The 15,419-nt window shown below is 43.1% G+C and overlaps 1 protein-coding gene across 1 annotated transcript in view; it reads right to left on the bottom strand.

Moving 5' to 3' along the window:
- Window positions 1-9,004, bottom strand: part of LOC124775160 (ankyrin homolog) — a 58,233-nt gene extending 49,229 nt beyond the window's left edge. Inside the window, exon 1 of the mRNA XM_047250000.1 lies at window positions 8,991-9,004. Within this exon, the coding sequence (XP_047105956.1) occupies window positions 8,991-8,995 (5 nt within the window). The 5' untranslated portion in view covers window positions 8,996-9,004. The remainder of the gene's footprint in view (window positions 1-8,990) is intronic.
- Between the last annotated feature and the right edge of the window lie 6,415 nt (window positions 9,005-15,419).

The raw sequence follows: 15,419 nt of genomic DNA, 5'->3' as shown, positions 1-15,419 counted from the left end.
TTACAGGTTATTGTAAGTGCCAGATAAGCCATTGAAAATGTGAAATACTGGTACATTAATAACCCGTGAAGCCACCAGAATATTGAGTGCAAGCATGCAAACGTCCATGCCTTGTTTTCTTGTTTTGTACAGGTACCCGATGTCCGTTTGTAGGACGGAGCCCCATGTGTGTTGCACTTGGTCGTTCGATATAGGAGCGGTTAATGCTGTTTGTGGATGAAACTCCAGTTGTCCTTCGATGATGTCCCATATGTGTTCGATTGGAGACTGATTTGGTGATGGATCGGGCCAAGGCAACATGTCAACACTGTAGAACAAATGGCTCTGAGAACCATGGGACTTAACATCTGAGGTCATCAGTCCCCTAGAACGTAGAACTACTTAAACCTAACTAACCTAAGGACATCACACACATCCATGCCCGAGGCAGGATTCGAACCTGCGACCGTAGCGATCGCGCGGTTCCAGACTGTAGCGCCTAGAACCGCTCGGCCACCCCGGCCGGCACTGTAGAACACGTTCGATTACAGCAACGGTATGTGGGCGAGAGTTATCATGTTGGAAAACACCCCATAGAATTCTGTTCATAAACGGCTGCACTATAGGTCGTATCATCAGACTGACGCCGGCCGAAGTGGCCGTGCGGTTAAAGGCGCTGCAGTCTGGAACCGCAAGACCGTTACGGTCGCAGGTTCGAATCCTGCCTCGGGCGTGGATGTTTGTGATGTCCTTAGGTTAGTTAGGTTTAACTAGTTCTAAGTTCTAGGGGACTAATGACCTCAGCAGTTGAGTCCCATAGTGCTCAAAGCCATTTGAACCATTTTTGAACCAGACTGACGCACAGTTTTTCAGTCAGGGTGCGTGGGACATCCACGAGAGTGCTCTTGCTGTCGCACAAAATCGATCACAGATCATAACTTCAGGTGTCGGTCCAATGTGTCTAGCACCCATACAGGTTGGTTGCAGGGCCCCAATTGACCTCATTCTAACCAACATAAGGCCATCATTGACACCGAGGCAGAAACATAAGATAACACATTATAATTCCACCGTCACCTGTAATACCCTCTCGCTAGACAGCAAATGGCGGTGGTTTGGGATCAGTGGAATGCATGCTACACGGTGTCTGGCACGGAGATATCCTTGAAGTAATCGATTTGTAGCAGTTCGTTGTTTCACTGTGGTGCCAACTGGTGCTCAGATCGCTGTTGCAGATGCAGTACGACGCGCCAGAGCCATATCCTGAACACGACGGTCTTCCCGCTCGGTAGTGCCACATGGCGGTCCGGAGCCCGGTCTTCTTGCAACCGTACTTTCTCGTCCCCACCGCTGCCAGCAGTCATGTACAGTGGCTACATTCCTGCCAAGTCTTTCTGCAGTATCGCAGAAGGAAAGTCCAGCTTCTCGTAGCCCTATTACACAACAGCATACAAACTCAGTAAGGTGTTCATAATGGCCACTTTGTCGTCTTAAAGGCATTATTTCCTTAATATCAACTCAGCAAGTGCAATCTCAACGGTAAGTAACACTCATGATCGTTACAGCGTGTATTTAAGGCAAACCTGATTTTACATCCTCGTAGGTAGCACACTACCAGCGACACTCTTATTCCAAGTGGCCTGAAGTTTGAACAGATATCATCCTTCAAATGTAGAAACACACGTACCCACTTTCGTTTGTGTGACACACAACTCCTGCTTTTATTGCGAGGTTTTTCAGCTTTCAGTATACAGGGTGAGTCACCTAACGTTACCGCTGGATATATTTCGTAAACCACATCAAATACTGACGAATCGGTTCCACAGACCGAACGTGAGGAGAGGGGCTAGTGTAATTGGTTAATACAAACCATAAAAAAATGCACGGAAGTATGTTTTTTAACACAAACCTACGTTTTTTTAAATGGAACCCCGTTAGTTTTGTTAGCACATCAGAACATATAAACAAATACGTAATCAGTGCCGTTTGTTGCATTGTAAAATGTTAATTACATGCGGAAATATTGTAACCTAAAGTTGACGCTTGAGTACCACTCCTCCGCTGTTCGATCGTGTGTATCGGAGAGCACCGAATTGCGTAGGGATCCAAAGGGAACGGTGATGGACTTTAGGTACAGAAGAGACTGGAACAGCACATTACGTCCACATGCTAACACCTTTTTATTGGTCTTTTTCACTGACGCACATTTACATTACCATGAGGGGTGAGGTACACGTACACACGTGGTTTCCCTTGTCAATTACGGAGTGGAATAGAGTGTGTCCCGACATGTCAGGCCAATAGATGTTCAATGTGGTGGCCATCATTTGCTGCACACAATTGCAATCTCTGGCGTAATGAATGTCGTACACGCCGCAGTACATTTGGTGTAATGTCGCCGCAGGCTGCCACAATACGTTGTTTCATATCCTGTGGGGTTGTAGGCACATCACGGTACATATTCTCCTTTAACGTATCCCGCAGGAAGAAGTCCAGAGGTGTAAGATCAGGAGAACGGGCTGGCCAATTTATGCGTCCTCCATGTCCTATGAAACGCCCGTCGAATGTAATGGATCGTGTTTATGACTATAATAATTATAATAGGTTGGCGCATAAGTTCGTAGCGTTTTTATTTTACATTTGTAGTTCTCTATGGTTATTTAAGTTTACATATGGTAATTTTGTCTTTTGGAGATAGTGAGTGGAGCTGCGGAAGCAAGAAAAATTGAGTACTAAGTGAAGAAATTGGAATATTCCCACATAATCTTCTCTTTGAGTTCAGTGGAGGGGTGAAAGCAATGGGAGAGCCAGAAACAACTACATCGTGTATGGGTATAGAACCACTGGAGGCAGCACGGCAAACAAATGGTTTTCTCGCTCAAAGGAGGTTCGTGGTTTGATGAAGATCGTTTGAACGTATTAAACCACAATGATCCATGTCAGTGTGCTCGAAAAGTGGTAAATGCGACGAAGTCTGATCATCATTCCACCATCGAATGACATTTGCGTGCAATGTGGAAGATTCAGAAATCGGATTTATGGGTACCGCGTGCTATAAGTCAAAATTACAAAGATCAATAGGTGGCCATATATCCATCTCTGCTCGCCCATCATCACTTGGCTCGTGAACAACACCGACCATTCCTATTCGTTACTGGTGACGAGAAACGGTGTATTTATTCTAACGTAACGAAAACAATGGAATGGTTGAGCCCAAACAAAGTAGCGACTCCCTGTACAAAAACCCGCGCGCTGCCACAAAAGATAATGTTATGCATCTGGTAGAATAGCGACGGTGTGGTGGAACCATGACAGCAACTGAGGCGTCTTACAGACTCAGTCCATTAACAACGAGCGGGGAGACACATGAAATGATGCTATTTCACGATGAAGTCCGCCCGCTTTCTGCTAGACTGACAAAAATCACTACATAAGTGCTGAGTCAGGAAATTATTTCGCTCCCACCTTATTCGCTTGATCTTGCGACCTCAGGTTTTCACCTTTTCCGCTGTCTATCGAACAACCCTCAACGAACTTCCTTTCCGCATGAAAATGGGCTCAGAACAGGGCTCGACGAGTTCTTCGCCTCGAAATCACGTGATTTCTACTGTTGAGGTATCGAAAAGTTGCCCCAGCATTGGCAGATGGTTGTAAATACTGAAGGAAACTATATTATTGATTACTAAAGCCACTGTTACGTGTATCTGTCGTGTTGGTTAAACTTACGTAATAACACAACGAATTTATGTGTCAACCTAACAGTAATAATAACTGTAATTTTGTCAGATGTATGTAAATTGGAGATAATAACCGATAAAGAGAGGGGGGAAGTGAAATGGAACTTTTGTAATTTTATTGCACTGAACACAAAATCGGGATAAATGAATATCGAAATTGGCGGTACGAACGCTGTTTTCAGCGAGCTGTCTCGCTCTGTTGGACTTGACGTACACAGTGATTTTAATGGGAAGACCGTCATACAGCGGTTGCAACCCCTTCTGATGTAAGCTGACCCACAGTTTTCGTTACTAGTCATCTTTATCTCCGGTATTAACACACGGATGGAGTTGATGCCGGAGCTGCTCGCATACAGGTTCTAGTGACAACACATGTGGGGTACTTCCGTCGTCTCGTAGGATATTCACAGACAAGTGTACGCGCTGCCGTTGGGAAACGGCTTAATAGTGTCATGAGAGGTAACACCTGGGGATGCAGGATGTCTGTGACGTACTCTTGTGCCTTCAGATTTCCTTGAATGACTGCTAGCTCTGAACTGAAGCTGTACGTGATGGCGCCTTACACAGTAATGGCAAGGTCGTGCATTTGTAGATTGTATTTGTAGATAATATATTTAAGAATAATTCGATTTCTTAAAAGGTTTCTCTCTCCTTTATACACGGTGGTCTCTCTGTCGTTACAGTTCTACACGAAGGGCCAAGGACACTGGTATACCTGTCTGATACCTTGTAGGGTGCCCACGGGCACGCAGAAGTGCCGCAACACGACGTGGCATGGACTCAACTAATGTCTGAAACAGTGCTGGAGGGAATTGACACCATGAATGTCGCACGGCTGTCCGCAAATCCGTAAGAGTACGAAGGCTGGAAATCTCTTCTGAACAGCACGTTGCAAGGCATCCCAGATAGGCTAAATACTGTTCATGTCTGGGGTGTCTGATGGTCAGCGGAAGTGTTTAAACTCATAAGAGCGTATCTGGAGCCACTCTGTAGCAATTCTGTACTTGTGGCGTGTCGCATTGTCCTGCTGGAATTCCCCAAGTCCGTCGGAAGAATGCACAATGGACATGAATGGATGCAGATAATCAGACAGGATGCTTACGTACGTGTCACCTGTCAGAGTCGTATCTGGACGTATCAGGGGTTCCGTATCACTCCAACTACACACGCCGCACACCATTACAGAGCCTCCACCAGCTTGAATCGTCCCCTGCTGACATACACGGTCCATAAGGTTGTCTCCATACACATACACGTCCATCCGCTCGATACAACTGGAAACGAGACTCGTCCGACCAGACAGCATGTTCCCAGTCATCCAACAGTCCAATGTCGGTGTTGATGGGCCTAGGCGAGGCGTAAAACTTTGTGTCGGGCAGTCATCAAGGGTATACGAGTAGACCTTCGGCTCCGATAGCCCATATCGATGATGTTTCGTTGAATGATCCGTACACCGACAATTGTTGATGGCCCAGCATTTAAATCTGCAGCAGTTTGCGGAAGGGTTGCAATTCTGTCACGTTGAACGATTCTCTTCAGTCGTCGTTGGTCCCATTCTTGCAATATCTTTTCCGACCGCAGCGATGTTAGAGATTTGATGTATTACCGGATTCCTCATACTCACGATAAACTCGTTAAATGATCGTACGGAAAAATCCCAACTTTATCGCTGTCTCGGAGATGCTGTGTCCCATCGCTCGTGCGCCGACTATAACACCACGTTCAGTTCACTTCAGTCTTGGTAACCTGCCATTGCAGCAGCAGTACCAGATCTAACGACTGCGCCAGGTAAGTGAGCCGACCGCGACGCCGTGGTGGTGGTGGTGGGGCACGTCCCGTCGACAACGAGGTCATTAGAGACGGAGCGCAAGCTCGGGTTAGGGAAGGATGGGGAAGGAAATCGGCCGTGCCCTTTCAAAGGAACCATCCCGGCATTTGCCTGAAACGATTTAGGGAAATCACGGAAAACCTAAATCAGGATGGCCGGAGACGGGATTGAACCGTCGTCCTCCCGAATGCGAGTCCAGTGTGCTAACCACTGCGCCACCTCGCTCGGTCGCGACGCCGTATTCGGCCTGTTTACATATCTCCGTAATTGAATACCCATGTCTGTATTAGTTTCTTTGGCGCTGCAGTGTAAATGAATATCGAAATTGGCAGTACGATCGTTCATCTGTTTTCACCGAGATGTTTCGGGAAGATGATCATACAGCGGCTGCATCCCCTTCTGATGTAAGTTTTAGTAACTAGCCATTTTTATCCTTGTCATTAAAAAAGGGATGGAGTTGACGTCCAGGCTGGTCGCTCACAGATCCCATTGAAAACAGATGTGGGGTACTTCCAACATCTCGCAGGCACTTCACAGACTAGATGAGCCGCGATCCCGTTGGGGACGGCTTGGTAGTCTCATGGGAGGTAACACCTGGGGATTGCAGGATGTCTGTGAGGTACTGCTGTGCCTTCAGAGTTTCTTGAATGTCTGCTTGTTGTGAAATGAAGCCATGAGTGATGACTCCTTACACAATGATGCGAGGGTTGTGTAATTGTAGATAATATATTTAAAAATAATTCTATTTTTTAAGTTTTCTCTGTGCTTTTTACATTTCGGTCTCTTTTGTCATTACAGCTCCATGACTATAACGTTATTAAAGACCAACATTAACAGATTTTATACAGATTTTTCAAGTAGTAGCTTTTGCCCCCCCCCCCCCCCCCCCTTCTTCACTTTCTGTCTCCCTTGTTCAAACCCCCATGATATTCTCCCTTTGTATCGCTATTTCAAAATAACTTATCACTAGACTTCATTAACGTGAACCTAGCTTCTTGAGGAACAGCTCGACATTCAGGAGATTGTGCAAAACAGTAACACGTAACACATAGGCCACGTAACGTCGTCTTCAGCAGTATGTATTTTTGCTGTGACAGTCATGTCTGAACGGTACAAAGATGAATGTGACGAAAACTAAGCGAAGAACCGTAAGTTATGAAAGTACAGTTCTTTTTAAACTGATATTTTTTTTGTACGTCTGGTACAGACCACTGTTGAGAACACGTTACGCCTAATGTGAAAAAAGGGAACTAAGATGTCGGAAAGCAGCATTGAAAGGAATCAGATTTATGTAAGTGAGGAAATAGCAGAGGGAGAAAGGTGCGCATCGCATAATTTGTGTGAAATAATTTCCAAATAATTCTTAAACTTTAGCAGCTGCACCAATCAATACAGAACTGTAACCTTGGTACGGATGGTGCGAGGGCGATCAGACTGCGACCGAATTCGCTTGTCAAAATAGAATAAAATTCAGCATTCTATTTCACGATGCAGTTACTAACTTCTACTAAAGCTATTTACCACCGCCTGCACAAAACGTTAATACTTCATGTGACCTTTTTTGTTTTCACCGGCGTTGTGATAGTTCAGAGAGAATTATTGTAAAATATTATCGATAAAATTTTATAAGAACAATGTTTTTAATAAGATTGCTGTCACGTTGTAGCCAGGTTGCTCTCTCGGCATACTCTTTCTTACGAGGCGCGTTCAATGAGTAACGCAGAACATTGTTTCCTGAAAGCAGGTTGATTTGATTCATGATTCTAATACACCAAATTACACCAGACTGTTTTGGCTACAGAACCCTAGTTTTTAACATAATCTCCTTTCAGTGTGACGGCCACCTTACTGGGAGGGCTTGTATGCCTGCAAGGTACCACCCTTCTGGGCGACGTCGGAATCAACGTCAAGCTGAATCACTAACCTCCCCATCATCCACGTACAGCTTCCCGCGGATTGCGTCCTTCACTGGGCCAAAGAGATGGAAGTGGGAAGATGAGAGAACCGGGCTTTAGGGTGGATGAAGAACGAATGTCCAATGGAGTTCGGTTGGACAGACATGTGTCAGTCCGTTGTTCTGGAGAAGAAGAAGTTCGTTTACAATTTTATGGCGACGAACACACTGAAGTCGTTTCTTCAATTTCCTGAGGATAGCTCGTTACACTCCCGAGTTGATCGTTGCACAGTGAGGGAAAGGATCACACAGAATGACCCACTCGAGCTCCCAGAGAACCGTCGTTATGACTTTACCGGTTGAGGATACGCCCTTGACCTTTTTCTTCAGAGGAAAGATAGTGTGGTGCCACTTCATGGATTGCCGTTTTTTTCCGGTTAAAAGTGATGAACCTACGTTTTATCACCTTTGACGATGTTCGACAAAAAGTTGGCACGATCGGGCTCGTAATGCTCTTTATGGTCTTCTGTTAGGCGGCGAGGAATCCAGCGGTTACACATCACTGAGGACCCCAACTCATGGACGAGTGAGTCAGCACTGCCAACAGAGACGTCCATTTGTGGCGCGAGGTGTTTGATTCTGATGCGTCGATCACCTCAATCTTGGGTGTCCACAGGTTCCAACACTGCAGGATTCACAGCTGTGTGCGGCCGGCTGGTACGCGAGAGATCGGGCAGGTTCGCGCGACCTTGCTGCGATGACGACAGATGCCTTGCCCAACGAGTCATCATGCTTTTGTACACTACCGTGTCTCCGTAGACATTCTGCAAGCGCCTATGAATATCTACGATGCTCTGGTTTTCCGCCAGAAGAAACTCACTCGCAGCTCTCTGCTTGGAACACACCTCCATTACAAACGCCATTTTGAAGGCTACGCATAGCGCCACGACCTATCGGAACCTAACGAAACTATAGCGGCTAAAGCAGGTATATTACACGATGTCTCACAACAACTTCCGCCTTTTTTCAACTGAAATTTATCGAGAAAAGAAAATATGATGCATTACACATATGTTCAGAATGTTGCCCGTTGCTAATTTGATTAACTGCCTACTGGAAATTTTTGACCCGAAATGCTAGAGCATGTTGATCAGTTCATGTGCTATCTGAAATTTTATTCCTGGTATGAGAACGACAGCAACGATAGAATAAAACCAGTAGCATTCAGATACACTCTTCTGATAACAAAACCTTCCATGATTTCTACGAATGAGCTCCTCCAGTATCTCGTTGTGTCATTCATCTGACTGTAAAGAGACTAGTACAGTTCCATAACCATGTGATAGCTCCTTCACATACCTACAAGTAGATGAGTTGACTGCTGAATACCGTTAACAATCGAGTGGGCGTCGTCATCATTCTTACGTCAGCAATTGAAACCAATCGCGGCAAGAGCTTAAACTTACGTAGCAGATGTGAGCTGATAAATAAGGCACACATTATCAGATTGGCTGCTGAATCTCACACTACAGCCCGAAAGCTGTCTACTCACGTCATTTCTGCTGTGCCGCTTGCTGAATACTAAAGCCCTTCCCTAAGACTGCGACTGCGTGACGTAAGGAGAGCTCAGATAAGATAGCCCGAAGTACGATAACGAGGAGGGAACAAGATATGCAAACAATAGCCTGTTACGAGCTTTCACCTGAAGCAGAGCACATCGGCCGTGGCACTGACAAACGGAAACATTCGTCGGCTTAAGATCATCGCCAACGACCACGACGTGAACGAGACTTGAACCATAACAAACTCATAACAAGCCAGATACCAGCCTCCAACGTGCGACGCTCTCGTAAAAAGAGTGGAATAATTGAGGAAACTTAAGATCGCATTTGATTATACTGATGTAGACAAACCATTTGCAACACACTGGAAAATAACATAGTGAATATCGGTATTGGGCAATGATTAGATTAGATATTTGGCTCACTGCTGCTGAACCCACACACATCAACTTGAACTGTCTGCAGTAGCCTGACTCCACAAAATACTTCAATTGCCAGTGATCTTACAGCATAATTAACCAGCACGGGCTAGTCACTGCGAATAATAAGTACAATAATGTGCAGCTGGTAGCATTAAATAAAATAAATGATATCGAGTCATGTCATAGTTAAATGATGTAGTTGACCAATAAGATTTTAATTGAAATGATTGTTTAATTCATTCAGTAGCTCTTTGAAATAATTAAAAGTGATGATCTTACTCGAATTATTTAAATATTTAGTAATATAATAAATCACACAGTAAAGCTTGCTATAGTGCATTAGCATGAAAATGTATCAGATTCAGGTTACCTTCTATTAGGAACATGGGTGCACTCAACGACCGTTTTATGACTTTCAAATTATAGGGTTCCAGTTTTATTCGGAAAATCTACATTTCAGCTAGTGCCTTGTCATTATCAATACACCATTTCATAGTATCAACGTATGTTCTAGTAGGTACGTTATTCCGCTGTTGTTCGGGCTTCTGTCACAGTTCTTTCAAGACTACTGTATAATGAAGGTAGGCTTTGAGGAAAACACATCGATTAGCTTTACCAGATTTCCCAACACTAACTGTCCATGAAGTTCAGCTCCACAACACGTCTAAGATGTTGAATTTATGACGAAGTATATATTTTCAGAGTCCCTACAGTTGTATTGTGCTTTGACTGATTCAAACACTAGAGAGAGATTCTTATCTGTTCTTTGACAGATATTTTACAACCACAATTGTTAAAGTATCTAATGCGACGGCATGCCATGAGTTTCAGAGCCCATTCCTTGTTTTTGTAAATGTTCTGTAGGCCTCCATCATCTGATCGCAAATGCCAACTGCTCCCACACTCATATTATACTTTGTAACAACTGATGGACAAGGAACATTGACATTTACTTTTTTCCTTTTTGCTCCACCGTCCTACATTTGTAACTGGATTGCATCTAAAACCTTTTGACGACAACACGACTGCTTGTGTCTGTCCATTTAATGACGACAGCATTGTTGTCATCCCTGCAAAATTCTGCCATGTCACCTCTTTTCAACTTTTTCTCCTCAGTCACGTGCACATCTCTAATTCTACTACGCGTGATTGTTTCTGTTCCACACCCTCCTTTTTCTCGCAGGACTTCCAACAGTGGAATGGTTGTAAAATATCTGTCAAAGAACAGACAACAATCTCTCCCTAGTGTCTGCATCAGTCGAAGCACAATACTAGGCCCTAGGCCAGAGTTGCTTTCAGGTAGAGATGTTGATTTTCCCTGGTAAATCTCAAAATCTAGGATTAATCTTTTGCTCGTTGCTAAAACAAATTTTTTTAAACCTCCTGGGCGTGGTTCGTTTGATACATATTGCTTCAAGGAACAACGACCAGTAAAAGGTATCATCTGCTCATCGACAAAGTAATGGCCTCTACTGTGGCGAGGCAATTTAACACAGGCATCTTTCGCACAGTCTATTGCAGGTTGTACTTTCCAGAGAGCATTCTTCACGTTCCCTTCTGGAAAACGATTTGTATTAACAACAAGCAACAACTTCAGTATAGAAAAGAAACGATCCCTTGTGATATTGTCTGCTATTAATGGAAGTCGAAATCCATATTCCCAATACATTTTCATACTTGCGTATTTGGTGTTGCCCATTAGAATGAGTGCTCCCAAAACTTGTTTTACTCCTGAAACGTGTACTGTTTTAGATAAAAATAACATGTTCGTGTATGTGGTTGCAATCTCAAAAAATTAATCAGGAAAATTCGTTTGGGCCTCGCAAAGGGGAACGACGTTTCCTCCACAAATGTTTTCTCGCTGTCACTAGATTCAGTTGTTGTGCACACTATGATAGCTGCTCGTTTTGTATTTGCTCTTATCTTCCACTTAAATTTTCTAGCCGCTGGTTCTGAAGTAGGGGCTGCTCCTCGGAGGCATCAGATTCATCACGTGAACTACTACTATCAGCAATTTTCTTCTTAGGTGATGGCTTCCAGGATTGATCAACAATGTCTTCGTCACTGCTAATGTCCTCCACATCTGACTGAACGAGAAGGTATTCAGTCTCTGTATCTGTCAGTGTAACTAGAAGAGACACTTATTAAACTCAACAACTGACATCGGTAAAAACAAATGGAGTAAAAGCCTAACCCACACAGTTGTGTCACTTTGATTATCGAAGCATCTAATGTGGAAACAGTGTTGAACAAACAATCTTTATGCACTGAATTTGATTCATTCATCATTCAACTATACTTATAAATTTTTATGTGCTCTGAAAGCAAGTAGAATATAGTAAAAATTAACAATACCTCCGTGACGTTGTCTCAAGGCCGCCATTGTCAGAGAACTTGAAACGAACTGCTACACAGCGCAGCTCTGTGGAAGAAATACTGACAAAAACGGACTGTAGCGCACTCTATGAAAGATGCACTGTTGTGTGGGCAGGTCTCAACGGGCGCGCTTTAACCATGTCGCTGTAATCTGCCAAAAAATTTACCCACACAACTGTGCATATACGGTCTGAAAGGGATATATATAATATTTCAACAATGTTTCTCTATTATTAAATTTATAAAAAAATATAGTGTGTCAATCTTTCAAAGCATTTGGTCAAAGACTTTCGGAGATTTGCGATTAGGAACGTTTACAGTTTCTCTATAGGTACAAACGTAGATGTTCGTTTCTTCAGAATCTCAAAGCTCCGATAGTTTTTCACGGATTCCTTTAAAACTTCACACAACATAGCATTCGAGTACTCACGTATTTTATATACCTATTATATACTTACCGTAACGCCATCTTGTACTTACCTAATATATATGTAATGAAAGGGGAAACGTTATAAAAATGTAAATCTTGGTTAGTTCAAAATCGCGTATCTCCGACAGTTCTTTGCCGATTGCTTTGAAATTTTGACACAACTTTTACTTCCAATACCTACGTGCTTTTAGGTACCTAGTTCTTTAATATGTAACGTTTTGAGATTTTTTTCTAACAACGTTTTCCTATTATTCAATATATATATAAATTTATGTATTACATATATTTAAAAACAAACAAATGAAAACACTATGTATACCCGTTCAACATTGCGCCAAAATTTCAAGCAATCAGTCGAAAACTTTCGAAGATGTGCAATTAGGAACATCTACATTTTCGATATACATTATGTATTCAAAAGTATCCGCACACCTGGCCGAAAATGACTTACAAATTCGTAGTGCCCTCCATCGGTAATGGTGGAATTCAACAAGGTGTTGGCCCTCCGTTAGCCTTGAAGACAGCTTCCACTCTCGCAGGCATACATTCAGTCACGTGTTGGAAGGTTTCTTGGGGAATGGTAGCCCATTCTTCACGGAGTGCTGCACTGAGGACAGGTATCGATGTCGATCCGTGAGGCCTGGCACGAGGTCGACGTTCGAAAACATCCCAAAGGTGTTCTATAGGATTCAGGTGAGGACTCTATGCAGGCCTGTGTATTACAGAGATGTTAATGTCATGTAACCATTCCGCCACAGGCCGTGCCTTATGAACAGGTGCTCGACCGTGTTGAAAGATGCAATCACCATCCCCGAATTGCTCTTCAACAGTGGGAAGCAATATGGTGCTTAAACATCAATGTAGGCCTGTGCTGTGATAGTGCCACGCAAAACAACAAGGGGTGCAAGCCCCCTCCATGAAAAACATGACCACACCATAACACCACCGCCTCAGAATTTTACTGTTGGCACTACACACGCTGGCAGATGACGTTCACCGGTCATTCGCCACACCCACACTCTGCCATCGGATCGTCACATTGTGTACCGTGGTTCGTCATTCCACACAACGTTTTTCCACTGTTCAATCGTCTAGTGTTTACGCTCATTACACCAAGAAAGGCGTCGTTTGGCATTCAACGACGTGATGTGTGGCTTATGAGCAGCCGCTCGATCGTGAAATCCAAGTTTTCTCACCTCCCGCCCAACTGTCAGAGTACTTACAGTGGATTCTGATGCAGTTTGGAATTTCTGCGTGATGGTCTGGATAGATGTCTGCCTATTACACACTACAACCCTCTTCAACTGTCGGCGGTCTATGTTAAACAACAGACAAGGTCCGTCTGTATGCTTTTGTACTGTACGTGTCCCTTCACGTTTCCACTGCACTATGACATTGGAAACAGTGGACGTAGGGATGTTTAGGAATGTGGAAATCTCGCGTACAGACGTACGGCACAATTGACGCCCCAATCACCTGACGACTTCCGAATTCACTGAGTTCCGCGGAGCGCCCCTTTCTACTCTTTCACGAAGTCTAATGGCTACTGAGGTCGCTGATATGGAGTACCTGGCGGTAGGTGGCAGCACAAAGCACCTAATATGAAAAACGTATTCTTTGGGGGGTGTCCGGATACTTTTGATCACACAGTGTAAGGACAAATCTCGTGTCTTCAAAATCTCAAATCTCCAAAAGTTCTTCATAGACTGCTTTGCAATTTTGAAACAACGTTTCGTTCAAATACTCAAGTGTTTTTATACCTCTTGCAATGATATGTGTAATATATACATAAAAAATCTACAAAAATATAAATTTGGTTTGTTCAAAATCGTTAATCTCCGAAAGTTCTTGACCAATTTGTCTGAAATTTCTATACAACATTCAACTGTTAAACATTGTTACCAAAATTCTCAAAATGTATCATTCGATTGACTTCAAAATTTTACATGTTACTGTAATAAATGTTTGGACACATACAGTCTACATACTTTTTAATGAAGTGTTGTTAACAAACAAGGAAGTTGTATTTATGTGAAACCTGGTAGTCAAGGGAACGCAGGATGCGGTTACGATTGTGGATGGGTCGTCATCAGTTACTACTGGTTGCCTTTTACAGTTACACACAATTTATTTTAAACCAGTAATTCCAGACTCAACAATAAATAAAAATAACACTCGTTATTAATGAAGGAATAAACAACTGTGTAAATAGTATTGTTTTCAGTGAGTTACAATTTAGCAAGTCATCATTAAATACAGATACGGCAGATAATGTTTTGAAAGCAAGCCACTGTGATTTGGGCAGAAGGCCTTACACGCCAGGAATGGCAATAAATTAAGAGTTGCTTAAAACTCGCTGCAACTTACAAATTACAGGTATTGAAATATTAAAGGCAAGTCGCCACAAACACAGCAGAAGGCATCAGACGCCAGGAATGGCAATAAATCAGGTTTTAAATACTTACTGCGTAAATACAAATACCAAATTAGAATTTTAAGGCAAGTGACCACAAACAAGGCTGAAGGCCTTGTATGCCAAGAATGGCAAAAATTTAGAAACCTGCTGTAAAACAGCAAATACAGTAGCAAAGGTTAATTTAAAAAAAGCAACTGATCATCAAACAGGTGAAATAAGATGATGGTAAACTTTGTAACACAATCCTTAACATCCACTGGCGGATAATTGGGGTAGGTTGGGGACACGAAGGTCGCCGAAATGTCATCCAGTAGGATAGCTTGCACCAGGCTGTTGAGCCAGACGAAGTTATTATATATTCTTTATTATATATTCTTTGTGCCCATGCTTCTCTCATTCTTTTGCTGTGGGCTTCTTTTCTTTCTTGAGACCACGGTGTTACAGTCTTCTTGTTTGGTTTCTCGTCTTGGTCAACTTGCCACTCGTGAATTTTGGATCTGAATATTTCCCTGTTTTGGATATCCTCTAGCGTAATTCTTGCTGGTTTCAGATCTCAAAAATGGTTCAAATGGCTCTAAGCACTATGGGACTTAACATTTGACGTCATCAGTCCCCTAGACTTAGAACTACTTAAACCTAAGTAACCTAAGGACATCACACACATCCATGCCCGAGGCAAGATTAGATTTGATTTCGCAAATCCATTTCATTGGGTCTGTGTTAGATTTACTCCTGGTTTGTTTTAGATTTACTCCTGGTTTCATAGAATTCAACT

Source organism: Schistocerca piceifrons, chromosome 2 (genome assembly GCF_021461385.2).
Source record: "Schistocerca piceifrons isolate TAMUIC-IGC-003096 chromosome 2, iqSchPice1.1, whole genome shotgun sequence".
NCBI classification, from domain to species: domain Eukaryota; kingdom Metazoa; phylum Arthropoda; class Insecta; order Orthoptera; family Acrididae; genus Schistocerca; species Schistocerca piceifrons.
This window is presented reverse-complemented; position numbering and strand designations above follow the sequence as displayed.